The sequence below is a fragment of the Vombatus ursinus genome, unplaced genomic scaffold (genome assembly GCF_900497805.2).
Source record: "Vombatus ursinus unplaced genomic scaffold, bare-nosed wombat genome assembly UNPS02011334.1, whole genome shotgun sequence".
NCBI classification, from domain to species: domain Eukaryota; kingdom Metazoa; phylum Chordata; class Mammalia; order Diprotodontia; family Vombatidae; genus Vombatus; species Vombatus ursinus.
The window spans coordinates 3,872,560-3,886,311 of NW_020951112.1; the positions used below are offsets into that span (position 1 = coordinate 3,872,560).

The following is a 13,752-nucleotide window of genomic DNA, read 5'->3' on the forward strand; positions in this document are numbered from 1 at the left end:
ATCTATCTATCTATCTATCTATCTATCTATCTATCTATCTATCTATCATCTATCTCTCTCTCTCTCTATATATATAAACACACACATACATATAAAAGAAAAATTTAAAAGAAAAATAATGTAAAAGTGAATACAGTGGTCTGTCTTTTAAACATGTTATATTTAAGTACTGTAGATCATAAAAAGCAGATCTGATGATATTTGTAATTGTAGAGATTTATATTTCAAGTTATTATTCGCATCTTTCATTCACAGATCACCAGAGATGAAGGTGTATATAGCAGAGACCATAGAATTGGACCCTTATGATAGCCATTGGGTGTCCTGATAAAAGTCACCAAATCATTTGCTCCTCTGGAAAGCTAGATGCCATATGTAATTTGAAGGAAAATAAGCATTATTATTATCAGAGACTTCGAATGAAATAAGAATGTTGGAAAGTGAATCTAATAATTGATGACAAGAGGAGAATGGGGTTCCTTGAGGAAAGAGGTGGTTTTGTGTGTGTCTTTGCATCCCAGTGTCCTGCAGAAGGCTTTGAACATAATAAACTCTTAGTAAATTCTTATTGAATTCACAGGATAAAGATAATTTTATCAAATTGAGGATATGAGGAAAAATCTTCATTCAATGGGTAAACCTGAAATTAGCTTATCCGTTTAAAATGTATTCAATTCTATTTAAATCCTGTTCAACTCAATAAGCATTAAGTATGACCTTCATTCAGGGTCCTATGCTAGACACAAAGCCAGAAGTGAAACTGTCACTGCCTTCTAGAAGCTTATATTCTACTAGGGCAGTAGGTTGCCATGATGGGAAGGGGAACTCAAGCACACAGCTCTCTCCCAGTTAGATGGAAGGAAACCTTCCACACTTGGTTGCCCCTCCAGGGGCAAGTCCAACCCAGGCTAACTGGCTACTTTGAAGGACTTTAGATTTAAAGTTAGAAAGGATCTCAGAGTCCATCTAGTACAACTCCCTTATTTTATAGTGGAGTAAACTGAGACCTGGAGGGGTCAAATGACTTGCCCAAGTTGATGTAGGTTAGCCAATTCCCTCATTTTATAGGTAAAGAAACTGAGGCCCAGAAGGGCTCAGTGACATACTCAAGCAATTGAAATCAAGTCCTTTGACTGTGCGCTTTCGCCTATACCAAATTTCCCTTAGGCATTTCCTTCCCAGGACCCATTGGTGTTTGGGGGTGATTACCTGCTAATATGGAATACATATCCCTGAAAAGGAAATTATATACTTGCAACGAGGTCAAGGAGAGCCGCTTTTTCTTTTGTCAGTGAGGAAACAAGTTCAGAGAAACAAAATGATTTGGCCAAGGTCACACAGGTAGTCAATGGCAGAACCAGGATTCGATCCTTGTTCCTCTGGCTATTACATGTAACTGTAGAAAAACACAGCCTATAAGCATTATTTTTCAAACTGTGGAACCAAAGATCTTTGGTCTTTGGATGTCTTGTAGGGAACTAGGTCTTTCTCCCCCCCTTCTAGGCTGTAGACAACTTGAGTAGGGTATGAAGGGGGAAAAAGGTCATGTCTTCTACCTAATGGGATTTTGTATTAGCCAAGTCAATGTCAAATTCGAATAACTTATTGAAATTTTCAACTCACCCCTTGCCTTTGCTATTGTTTTGAACCAGAATAATGAAAATGAGACAGCGCTACACTGCGCTGCTCAGTATGGACACTCGGAGGTCGTCGCTGTCCTCTTGGAGGAGCTCACAGACCCTACTATTCGCAATAGCAAGTTGGAAACCCCCCTGGATCTGGCGGCCCTCTACGGTCGGCTGCGAGTGGTGAAGATGATCATCAGTGCCCATCCCAACCTCATGAGCTGTAATACCCGCAAGCACACGCCCCTGCACCTCGCTGCGCGGAACGGCCATAAGGCTGTGGTCCAGGTGCTGCTGGAGGCAGGGATGGATGTGAGCTGTCAGGTGAGGGTGCGCTGAGCTTCCTTTCTTGGCTTTGATACCTAGTGTCGCTGCCTTATTTGAACTTCATATTAGCAATGATAATAATATTAACAATACTATTAAAAATAATGTTGATATGGGCAGCATCGATATTGTCAATATCAACATTGAAATGAACAATAGCTAACATTTTAATAAACGTTTTAAACAATAAGCAGCTTAATTTAAAAATTAATTTTAAGCATTAATAAAAATTTTAAGGTTTGCAGATTGCTTTATATATGTGAGCTCATTTGATTCTTTTATCAACTTTGTGAATTAGTTTCTGTTATTATTCCCATTTCAAAGGTAAGAAGCTAAATGGCTTTTCCAGAGTCAGAAAGCTGACAAGGATCTGAGGCAAGACTTAAACCCAGATCTTTTTGACTCTGAATTTGGGCCTCTGTCTCCTATGCCGTACTGCCTCTCAGACAAAGGCATAGGATCACAGCATCAGTCGAACTTTGAGGTTCTCTAACCTCCTTATTTTATAGATGAGGAAACTGAGGCTAAGTGTGTTGCACAAGGTGACACAGACAGTAAGTAGTCAAGATGGGGATTTGAACCCAGGTCCTCTGACTTCAAATCTAGTAATTTCTTCTACTCTGTGCTACCTCTTTTCTTAGTATGTGGAAAGAGCCTTGGATTGGGAGTCACAGGACCTGCGTTTGAATCCCTTGATTTTGATCAAGCGTCTTTGTGACCCTGGGCAAGTTACTAACCCTGTTTGCCTTAGTTTCCTCATCTGTAGAAAGACCTGGAGAAGCAAATGGCAAACTACTCTAGTATCCTTGCCAAGAGAATTCCAGATGGGGTCATGAAGACTTGCATATGACTGAAAATGACTGAACAGCAACAAAAATGACAACAACAGTTCTCCCCTCTTGTCCTCCATTTTCTGATCTGTAAAAATAAATAAATAAATAAATGAAAAAAATGACAGGCTCATCTTTAAGAATCTTTCCAGCTTTTGATTCTATGGGGAGGCAGCAGTATGTATTAGAAAAAGGTCTTGGACCTCAAGTCAGGAGTACCTGGGTTTGATTCCTGTACCTGACCTATAATCTACTGGCCCTAGGTAAGTCCCCGAAATTTCAGTTTCCTCACCTATAAAATGAGGATCCCACTTGTAGTAGTTAACAGGAGTGGTGTGAGGATCAAATGAGATTGTGTATGGTAAGCACTTTGCAAAACGGAAGGAGCTGCATAGTCTAAACTTGTGATTTGTGACAATAATTGTTTTTCTAGTCTGATCCATAGGTCTTATGTATCCCCTATGATCCTAGGATTCAGACTTGGGTCTTTGCACTTGAGGACTGTCACCTGTCCCACTAAAGTATACAGCTTGTGTACAAGACACTGTGCTAGGTGTTGGGAGTGCAGAAAAGAATGAGTCATTGAGCGTTCATTTTAAGACTACTCTGCACTAGTCCTGGGAATGCAAAGAGAAGAGTGAAGCCATGCCTGCCTGTAGTGGATAGAGAGCTGGACTTGGAGACACAGAGACCTGGGTTCAAATCCTGTCTCAGTAGTAAATTTAAGAGCTGGAATTTGAACTCAGGCCCTCTGACACAAAATTTATTGGTCAAATCCATTTTACCATGCTGCCTTGGCTAAGGATTAAGAACTTTCTTTTCACCACACTAGACCAGAGAGTACTTTTCTTTAGAATTGAGGACAAAATGAGGCATATTTATATCCATATTTATCTATCTATATGTATATATAGGTATAGCCATATCTCTGTATGACAGTATATGTATATATATATATATACACACATATATGGTTACATATATAACCATATTTATATAAACACATATGTAGTTATACACAGACATATATAGTTCTATATTATTATAACCTTAGGAACACCTTAATATTTATTTTATTTGTTTCTTTCTGCTTCCTCCCTCACAAAATGGTAAGCTTCTTGAGGGCAGGGCTTGAATATTCATATTTACATTTTTTAGCTCTGAATATAATGTCATATACACAGTAGGTGCTCAAGGTATGTTGAACTGAGTTTCCCACTGATTTTATTTTTTATTTTTGAAAGATTTATTAGCATCACCCTTTTGGTCTCTCTAGTCAACCACTCATTTCTTCAAGATAAATACAGCATGGTTTTGTGCCATAGACAATCCTTTCGCACAATGCTCTGTGCAATAGCTAAATTTAAGTAAGGTGTCCCAAAAGTTCTAGTGCAGTTTAAAGTTATTATGTAAGCTTTATATAGCTTAAATAGACCTAGGCTTATTAGAGTGATAAAGACGTGCAAATAGACTTTTAAAAATTTACAAAGCACTTTAGACATTATCTTATTGGATCCTCTCTGTGGGGGTGGGGCTATTATTATCCAAATTTTACTGGTGAGGAAACTGAGGCCTGGAGAAGTTAAGGGACTTGCCTAGGGTCACACAACTAGTAACTATCTAAGACAAGATTCCAACTTAAGTCTTCTTGACTGAGTCCAGTGTTGAATTGTTTGACCTCATTAATATACACTGACTATTTGTTGAAGGAATAAATGAGTCATGGTGTAATAGGAACCACATTTTTGCCTTGGCAAAAGGATAAGAGATTTGGTAAGAGAACTGAGGAAACTGAGGCCCAGGGAGGCCAAGTGATTTGCCCACAGTCACAGTCAGAGATGAGATTTGAACTAGGAACTTTTGACTCGAGAACTAGGACTCTTTCAACTAGCAAGGTGACATTTTCCCCTTTCCATTTGAAACTACCGTGGTTAGCCTGAACCATAAGCTTTCCTGAAGTTTCCCGTACCTTGAAATAGGTTGTATAGGTACTCAAGGTGTAAGTGGAGCTTACCTGGCTTAGTGAAGATGGCCTGTCACACAACGAGGTATGTTACGTAGTCAGAAAAGCAAAGACCTACAAATTGAAAGCTCTGCTTTCTGACTTGAACTTCTGCGCTCCCTAAATATATGATATTACTCCCCTTGATTTCTGATACATGATCCACCCCGCACCGTAATGTAACTTTCCCTGCCACAATATAGGGGGAGCATATTCAAAATATTATATTCATTACGCTTAGTTTCTGTTGCTGATTTGTTTTGAGTTCTTGCTGTTTCTGAGTACAAAAATTACAAGCCCAACTCATAAAAAAAAATAAAAAGTTCCTCTCTCTCTCCCTCCTGCCCCCGCCCCAGATATATAGGTTGTGAAAATTGCTTCGAGCAGACTTGTCAGTGTATCTCTAAGTTACCAGATTCTGGGTTTTTTGCTTGGAATTCTTAGTGAAGGCGACTGGTAAGATTTTCTTTTTTGGGGGGGTAAGAGGAGCCTAGGCTGCTAATTGATGTTTACTGTTGTTAAGTTGTTTTGGTCATGTCTGAGTCTTCATGACTCCATTTTGGGTTTTTTTTGACAAAGATACTGGACAAGTTTGCCATTTCCTTCTCCAACTCATTTTACAGATGAGGAAACTGAGGAAAATAGGGTTAAGTGACTTGCCCAGGGCCACGCAGCTAGTATGTGCCTGAGACTGGATTTGAACTCATTAAGATGAATCTTCCAGACTCCAGGCCCAGTGTTCTATCCACTGCACCACCGAGCTGGCCAAATTGTTGTTACTGTTTGTCTAGTATATGCAATGTTAACTCAATCTACTCCCCTGTGGCCTTACTTACCATCCTTGTATCTTTCCAGAGCAAAACACCTCTCACACTCCATGGATTCCTTATATATGATCTCTCCCCCCGCCCCATTTTAATATAAGTTTCTTGAGGTCCGGGATTGTCTATGCTTTTGTATTTGTATCTACAGCTCTTAGCCCAGTGCTTGGCACATAATTAGTGCTTAATAAATGATCATTCATTCATTCATTCATTCATTCATTCATTCATTCCTTTGTCTCTAGCCTTACTTTGCTGTACGTGTGTATTTAATTCAATTCAACAAGCTTTTATTAAGTACTTACCATGTACCAGACCCTGAACAAAGACAAATGAAAAGTGGTCCCTACCCTCAAGGAGCCTGCATTCCACTGAGGGATGGATACCAACAAGTAAAAAGGGAATAGATGCAAAGTGATTTGAGGCCAGAGAGAGCAGTTAACAATTAGAGGGATCATAAGACGCTTCCAGTATTAGGTGGAGCATGAACTAAGCCTTGAAGGAAGCTCAAGCCTGTAAGAATCAGAGTTGAGGAAGACATGAAGGCCGGGCGGGGGGGGGGGGGGGGGGGGGGGAGTCTGCCTGTCCAGAGATGCTGAGGTGGGAAATGGAATGTAGAGTTTAAGGAACAGTAAGCAGACCAGTTTGTCTGGAACCTGAATGCTTGAAGGGGGGGAATATGGTAAAATAAATGTCTTACACTTTTTTCTCGACATATTCATGCAAGCTGCTTTCCTTCTAGGCACACTAGAATAAATTCAACAGCACATCTTGGGAATCAGCTAGCCATACCTCTCCTACATATGAGATCACAGGAACATAAAGCTAAAGTTGGAAGGATCCCCAGGAGATATCCACTCCAAATCCCCTCATTTTACAAATGAGGAAACCAAGGCAGGGAAGATGGAGTGACTTGCCCAAATTCACATAGGTAGTAGCCAACCAATCAACAGGCAGTTACTAAGGGCTTAAACTACGTGGCAGGCACTGTGCTAATTTTACTGAGCCATTGGTCAATTCATTGGTTTCACAAATTGGTTCCTTATTCTACTCTGGCTCATATTTGACAGTTATCTTGATTATCAAGTCCTTGGATAGTTATTTTTTTGTTCTGCAATTTCAAGTGAAATGGTCATTCTTCATGACTTTTGTTCAAGCTGAATAAGACTTGAACCAACTGACATTCTCTCTGTTGTCCCACAAACCCCAGACAAAAGCTGTATCCCTTCTTCATGCATTTCAAACACTGGCAATGTGAAGAAACATCCCTGGCGGTCCCTGTCCTCAAGGAGCAGTTGAGGCAGGATGCTAACATTCGTGTAAATAGGTGAATATAAGAGAAGGCAGATGGAATACGATGTCAGAGAAGAAGGCACTAGCAGCTGGGGAGAGCAGGAGAGGCTTCCTGCAGAGCAGGGCATTTCAGCTGAATCTTGAAGGAAGCCACAGAGTTCAACAAGACTCAGAGATGAGAAGGCATAGCCTTCCAGGCATGGGGTTCAGCCTGTGCACATTTGGGGGGTCTTCTGACTCATAAACCAGTGTACATTTCCAGTGCTTTGCTAAATCTCTGGGAAAGCTATTTCATAGCAAGTCCCTGATCAGAATTTCTGATGGGGTGAGTGGTGGGAGGGCAGGGAGAGAATAGAGACCCTTCATGTTGCCTAAGGTATTTTTGCTGAAACTCAGTTTAGGTTTTAATCTTGAACGTCACATGGGAGTTTCAAGCTGAGTTGTTAATATGTCTCTAAATTATCCTGCAGTCTAATTAATCTGCCACCAGCTCTGCCAGGATTCGCTGAATAATTTTTCATTCCCAGAAAAAAAGAAATTTTTTTTTGTTCCTTAAATTCTTTGGTAATCAATTAATTTTCCTGCATTATCTAAATGAGCTGTCATCTGATTCCCAGGGAAGTTCACTGCCGAAATGTAAATGTCTGCCCTAGTTTCAAGAGTTTAATGCCAAGTTAAGGTTTCCTAGCAGTTCATTCAACTGACTAGAAAGAATAACATTGGCTTGTTATTTTAAACTAAACCAGGATGCTTTAGCATGTTTAGGACTCCTTAATTGACTCTGAATCATTGATTAAGAATAAAAAATAACAAACCACAATATGAAAACAATTCCATGCGGTAAATTATGTGGTGCACAGGCTTAGACTTAAACTCAATCCTGTTTTTCAGCAAGAAATCTTTGAAATGTAGACAGTTTGAGCATCTTTGTTCTCTGGAATTGTAAGCAGTTTATAATGTACTGTTTATTTTAGTGGTTTTATTAGCAACTTTATTTGCTGCTTCAGTTTTCAAAGAGTACTTCAAAATCATAACAATTATTTGGACTAATAATCTTCATCATTTAATTCCTGAATTGGTCAATTATATATTGTATCCAGTTCTTAAAGCTATTCAAGACCCTTTAGTGAGTGCTACTAGGCTATATAGGACAGCTAGGTGGCGCTGCAGTGGATAGAGCCCTTTGCCTGGAGTCAGGAAGACCTGACATCAAAAAGGACCTCAGACACTTACTAGGTGAGTGACCCCGGGCAAGTCACTTAACCCTGTTTGCCTCAGTTTTCTCATTTGCAAAATGAGTTGGAGAAGGAAATGATGAACCACTCCATTATCTCTGCCAAGAAAACCCCAAATGAGGGTAATGGAGAGTCAGACATGACTGAAACGTGACTGTACAACAATTAGGCTATGTGGTTCTATAGGAACAATGCTGGGTTTAGAGCCAGAGAGCCTGGGTTTGGATCGCACATGCTGATTAAAACTTGGGTAAGCTTGGACAAGTTACTTAATTACTTACTTAATTTCTCTGGCTCACAGTTACCTCATTAGTATAATAGTCTAGAAGACATCTGAGGTTCCTGTCTAACTCTAAATTTATGATCCTGGTCTGATAGCTAGGATAGGTAGATGGTTTGTAAGAGTGTGCACAAAAATGGATCCATTTTAAGTAACAAAAGAGCTTTCAGATTTTGGTATCAATTCTGGAATTTCTATGCTAAATATTACATTCTAAAATATTAGAAAAAGTTGTGTTTGCTATTCATGATCAAAGGATCTTACTGTGATGTGACTGCACATATATTTCCCTAAAATAGGATCAAATTGGCAAGGCATGCAGTCTGGAAATTTAGAAGTTAGAGACTTTGTGCCCATAATTTGAGCCAGTTTTCACAAAAAAAATTATGATGCCTTAACATGGAGCAGGGACCAGACAATCAATCAGCCAATCAATATTCATTAAGCATCTACTAGGTGCTAGGCACTTTGATAAATGCTCGGTCACATTTTTATAAAAATGTATACACATACATACATATACATATATGGGTATATGTATGTATATATAAATATTTGTATGTGTAAAATGTGTGTAACAGTATATATGTATAGATATATGAGTATGTATATACATACATACATACACATGTATCTATACATATACTTATGTGTATACATCTATATTTATATCTCTCCATATCTATATTGGCTTAAATAGAAGTATATATGTGTGTGTGTATATATATGTATATATGTGTGTATGTGTGTATATGTGTATATGTATATGTATATGTATGTGTGTATGTATATTTATGTATATCCAGAATCTCCCCCCAAAATGAAAGGTATTTTAAAAAATAAAAATAAAAAACTCTACATATTGAATAACTACTATTTGATTCAATTTAATAAGCCTTTATTAAGTGCCTACTATATTGGAAGACATACAAAACATGGTGCTAGGTGTGGTCCCTGGCTCACCATGTTGTTTGAATTGTTCAGGAAAGTGATTGAAGCTCAAAGGTGCTAGTGACTGGAGACAATGTGGAGAAGGGAAGGAAATAGGAAAGTCCATGAAAGCAAAAAAGAGTAAGTTCTGGAGGAGCAAAGGAGTAGGATTTGTCGGAGAGGAGAAGCATCTGAGTTGAACAACAATGTTTTGCATGTGTATAGTTAGTGCCTATTATTATTATTTGTTGCCTCATTCTCTCATTTCTGCATCCACATCTTTTTCCTTCTCTCCACTCATCCTGCCAGCACTGTCTTCTCATCTCTTGTCTAAATCACTGTGATGGCCTTCCAATTGGTCTCCCTGCCTCAGATCTCTCTTCCCCAACCTGTCTTGTGCCCACCTCCCAATGTGATCTTCTTAGAACACAGGTTGGACCAGGAGTCTCCCTTTTGCAGATATCAGTTTTGCTGTGACCTCTAATATCATATGTAAACTCCTCTTTTTGGCATGTAAAGCAAGCCCTTCATGGCCTATTTTACCTAAGAAATGCTTGTTGATTGATTGATATTTTGTAACAATAGCTAATTTGGTTGTTATTGTTCAGTTTGTTTTCAGTCATGTGTAACTCTTCTTAATGCCATTTGGGGTTTTCTTGGCAAAGATACTGGAGTGGTTTGCTATTTCCTTCTCCAGCTTATTTTACAGATGAGGAAACTGAGGCAAACAGGGTTAAGTGACTTGCCCAGGGTCACACGGTTACGAAGTGTCTGAGGCCAGATTTGAACTCAAGAAGATGAGGCTTGGCACTCTATTCACTGCACCACTGAGCTGCCCCAATAATAGTTAACATTTCCAAAGTGCTTTAATATTCACAAAGTGCTTTGTATGTATTGTCTTATTGAATGCTCACAATGATTCTGTGAAGTTTCCCAATGACTAATACTCCCTAGTTTAAAAATGATATGTGATATATTATTTGCTGTGGAGTCCATCTATTCTCTGTCTCTTGAATTCAACGCACTTCTGAGGCAGAGGCAGCAGAGAAGTCAGGAAGACCTTAGGTTGAATTCTGTGTCAGACACTGTCTAACTAGTACTTACTTGTGACCTGTGGGTCACCTACACTTTCACACCATCACCTCTCTGGGACCCAGTTCCCTCCACTATAAAGTGAAGCTGTTGGAGTTGATAAACTGTAAAAGGCCTTCCACCTCTATACCTATGATCCACTGAGGTTTCCATTCATTCTTTCTTTCCCCCTGCCCCTCTCCTTCCCAGGTACTTTGTTAAGCACTTTACAATTATTATCTTATTTGATCCTCACAACAACCCTGGGAGGTAGGAAACTGAGGCAGACAGAAATTAAGTGACTTGCCCAGGGTCGCATAGCCCCTAAGTGTCTGAGTTTGGATTCTATCTCCTGGCTGCCTGACTCCAGGCCCAGAGCTCAATCCATCACACACCACCTAGTGGATAATAGAGATAGTCCATTGCAACACCCATATTAAAAGCCTTTCTTACTTGGTGGGACCTATCAAAAGTTGCGCTTCATTAGTAGAACCTTTGAGAACCTATGTTTCATCTCCCTACTAAGGTGAGATATCAGAGGAGGAGTTCAGGAAGAGAATTCATACCAACCTGAAAAATAAATACATATAAGTTTATTGAGTAATGTGGGAAATATTTTTGTAACATTGTTTCTCTGTTCATTGAAAGATTGATGATTTTCTAATAATCTATACGTTGTCTATTGATGCAGTCTCATCTTTGATTCCTGGCAGAGTATATGATTAAAGGGATGGTTAGTGAATATCTGGAAAAGGAAGCAGTGACCAGAGAGAGTCAGTATTACTTGTAGGATGCATGTCCTATATGCCTTGACTAACCTCGTTTCACACAGTCATTAGACTGGTAGAGAAGCAGAATGCAAGAAAATAGAGTTTGGCTAAAATTTAGCAAAGTATTTGACAAAGTATCCCACCATTCTAGTGGAGAAGACAAAGAGATATGAGCTAAGCATGAGGACATTTAAGTTTGGAACTAGTTGAATGTCCAGACTCCGTGGATGATATTAACTTAGAATAAGATCTTTAATGGAGTGCCCTAGGGATCTGTACTTGCTTGTTCATGGATTAAGATTGTTGATGGCTTGTGTAAAAACATAATTGATCTATCAGATTTGCAGATGACACAAAGTTGAGAGAAAGCTAGCATATTTTAGATTACAACATCAAAAAAATGTTGACTGGCTTAACATTTTCAAAGTGCTTTAATATTCACAAAGTGCTTTGTGTATATTGTCTTATTGACTCCTCACAATAATTCTGTGAAGTTTCCCAATGACTAATACCCCCTAGTTTAAAAATGATATGTGATTTATTCATTGCTTATTGGCTTAACACAGGGTTAGCTCTATTAAGATGAAATTGATGAAAAGTAAGTGACAGTCTTACCAGATACCAAACATCACAGGTCCAAGATGGAAAGGCATGACTAGGGAGCAGATCACTGAAAAAGAGTCTGTGGGATGCATAGACCAAAAAAGCCATTATGTAATCTTAGGCTTCCTTGAATGGCATTGCATCCAGGACTAGGGTGATGAGATTGCCTTGGGGCAATCTGCCCTGGGCAGAGCACAGCTGGAGAATTGTGTTTAGTGCCAAAATTGAAGATGGGCATAGCCAAGCTGAGAGAATTCCCAAGAGGGCCGCCAGGATGATTGAGAGCATCGACATTGTGCCATGTGAGCGTCATGGGAGGGGGCTAGAAATGTGTAGCCTGGAGAAGAGAGGCTGTGTCACGGTGGAGAGAGGCATGAGAGCTTGCTTCAGATTTTTGAAGGCTGTCTTGTGGAGGACGCCTGATGCCGTTTGTTCCCAGAAGACAAGACCAGGGGTAACAGGGGGAAGTGGAATTGAATCAGTTTAAGCTTATGGGACTGCAGAGGAAAGGAACTTGTAAGCCATTTAATCCAGCCTACCTGCTCTTTATTTTGCAGATGAGAAAACTGAAACCCCTGGAGACTTGCCCAAGGTCACGCAGGGAGTGTTTGGAGTAGGACTTGAACTCAAGTCTACCTGAGGCCAAGTCCAATGCCCTATCTACTATCCCAAACATCTTTTAAATGTTTAATGTAAGAAAACACTAGGCAGCTGGGTGGCGCAGTGGATAGAGCGCTGAGCCTAGAGTCAGGAAAATCTGAATTCAAATCTGGCCTCAGACACATACTAGCTGTGTGACCCTGGTTAAGTCACTTAACTTTGTTTGCCTCAGTTTCCTCACATGAAAAATGCTCTGGAGAAGGTAGTGGCAAACCAATCCAGTATTTTTGCCAAGAAGACTCCCAAATAGGATCACCAAGAGTTGGAAATGACTGAAATGATTGAACAATAAGAAAATACTGCCTAACAATTAGAACAATCCAGAAGTCAATTACACCTCAGGAATGACTGAATGGAAAAAATGGATGAATGCAAACAGTATTTATTGAGTACTCAGTTGTGTGCTAAGTACTTAGCTAAATACTAGGGATACAACTAGAGAAAGCAGGACAGTCTCTGTTCTCCAAGAGCTCGTACTCGATCACATAAACACTAGAAAGGGAAGACAGAAAAGTCCATTCAGACCCAGGGTGGGTTGGTTCGGGGGGCAATAGGTTCTTTCTCATTGGGGTTCTTTTAGCATAGCCTCTTGTTTAGACTGGACGAGGTGACCCTTGAAGTCCCTCTTATCTCTGTCATAACATACTCCACATATCTTCTTATCCTTTACTGTGTATCCCTTTATCCTTCCAAATCTTCTGTGGTGCATCTGTTTCTCTGAGAAAAATGTAAAGTGACCCATAGCTTATTTAGAGGTAGTATGGTATAGGAGTTGGGTCACTGGGCTTGGAGTCAGAAGGACCAGGTTCACAGTGAGTAATGGTTAATCACCAGCTGGGCAAATTTCTTCACCACTCTAGGCTTCTACTCCCTCATCCATAAACATAGGGGGGGGTTGGTCTTGATGAACTCTGAGGTCCCAACCACTTTACATCTAATGGCTTAAGAAAGATGTGTCTTAACATGTCAAATGAATTTGCCTGAAGCCAATACCCCAGTGGTCCTCTCTGTGGGACCTCTGGCAAATTATTTTACCTAGCCAGCTCTCAGCTGCCTGATACAAGATGATCAGGATTATAGCTAACATTTATATATGTTCAGGCACTGTGCTAAGTGCTTGACAAATATTATTTCATTTGATCCTCACAACAACTTTAGGAGTGCTTTTATTACCCCCATTTTACAGCTGAGGAAACTGAGAGAGGGTAAGTGATTTCCTGAGAATCACATAGTTAGGGTCTGAGACTGGATCTGAACTCAGGTCTTTCTGCCTCCAGGCCCATCTCTTTTACCATTTTACAGCCT

General features: G+C 39.8%; 1 protein-coding gene across 6 annotated transcripts in view; it reads left to right on the forward strand.

The window, feature by feature from the left end:
* Positions 1-13,752, forward strand: part of ANKS1B (ankyrin repeat and sterile alpha motif domain containing 1B) — a 1,327,097-nt gene that overhangs the window by 164,104 nt on the left and 1,149,241 nt on the right. For all 6 annotated transcript variants that reach the window (XM_027855805.1, XM_027855806.1, XM_027855807.1 and 3 more), the window contains exon 4: positions 1,653-1,949. In XM_027855805.1, coding sequence (XP_027711606.1) covers positions 1,653-1,949 — 297 coding nt within the window. The remainder of the gene's footprint in view (positions 1-1,652; positions 1,950-13,752) is intronic.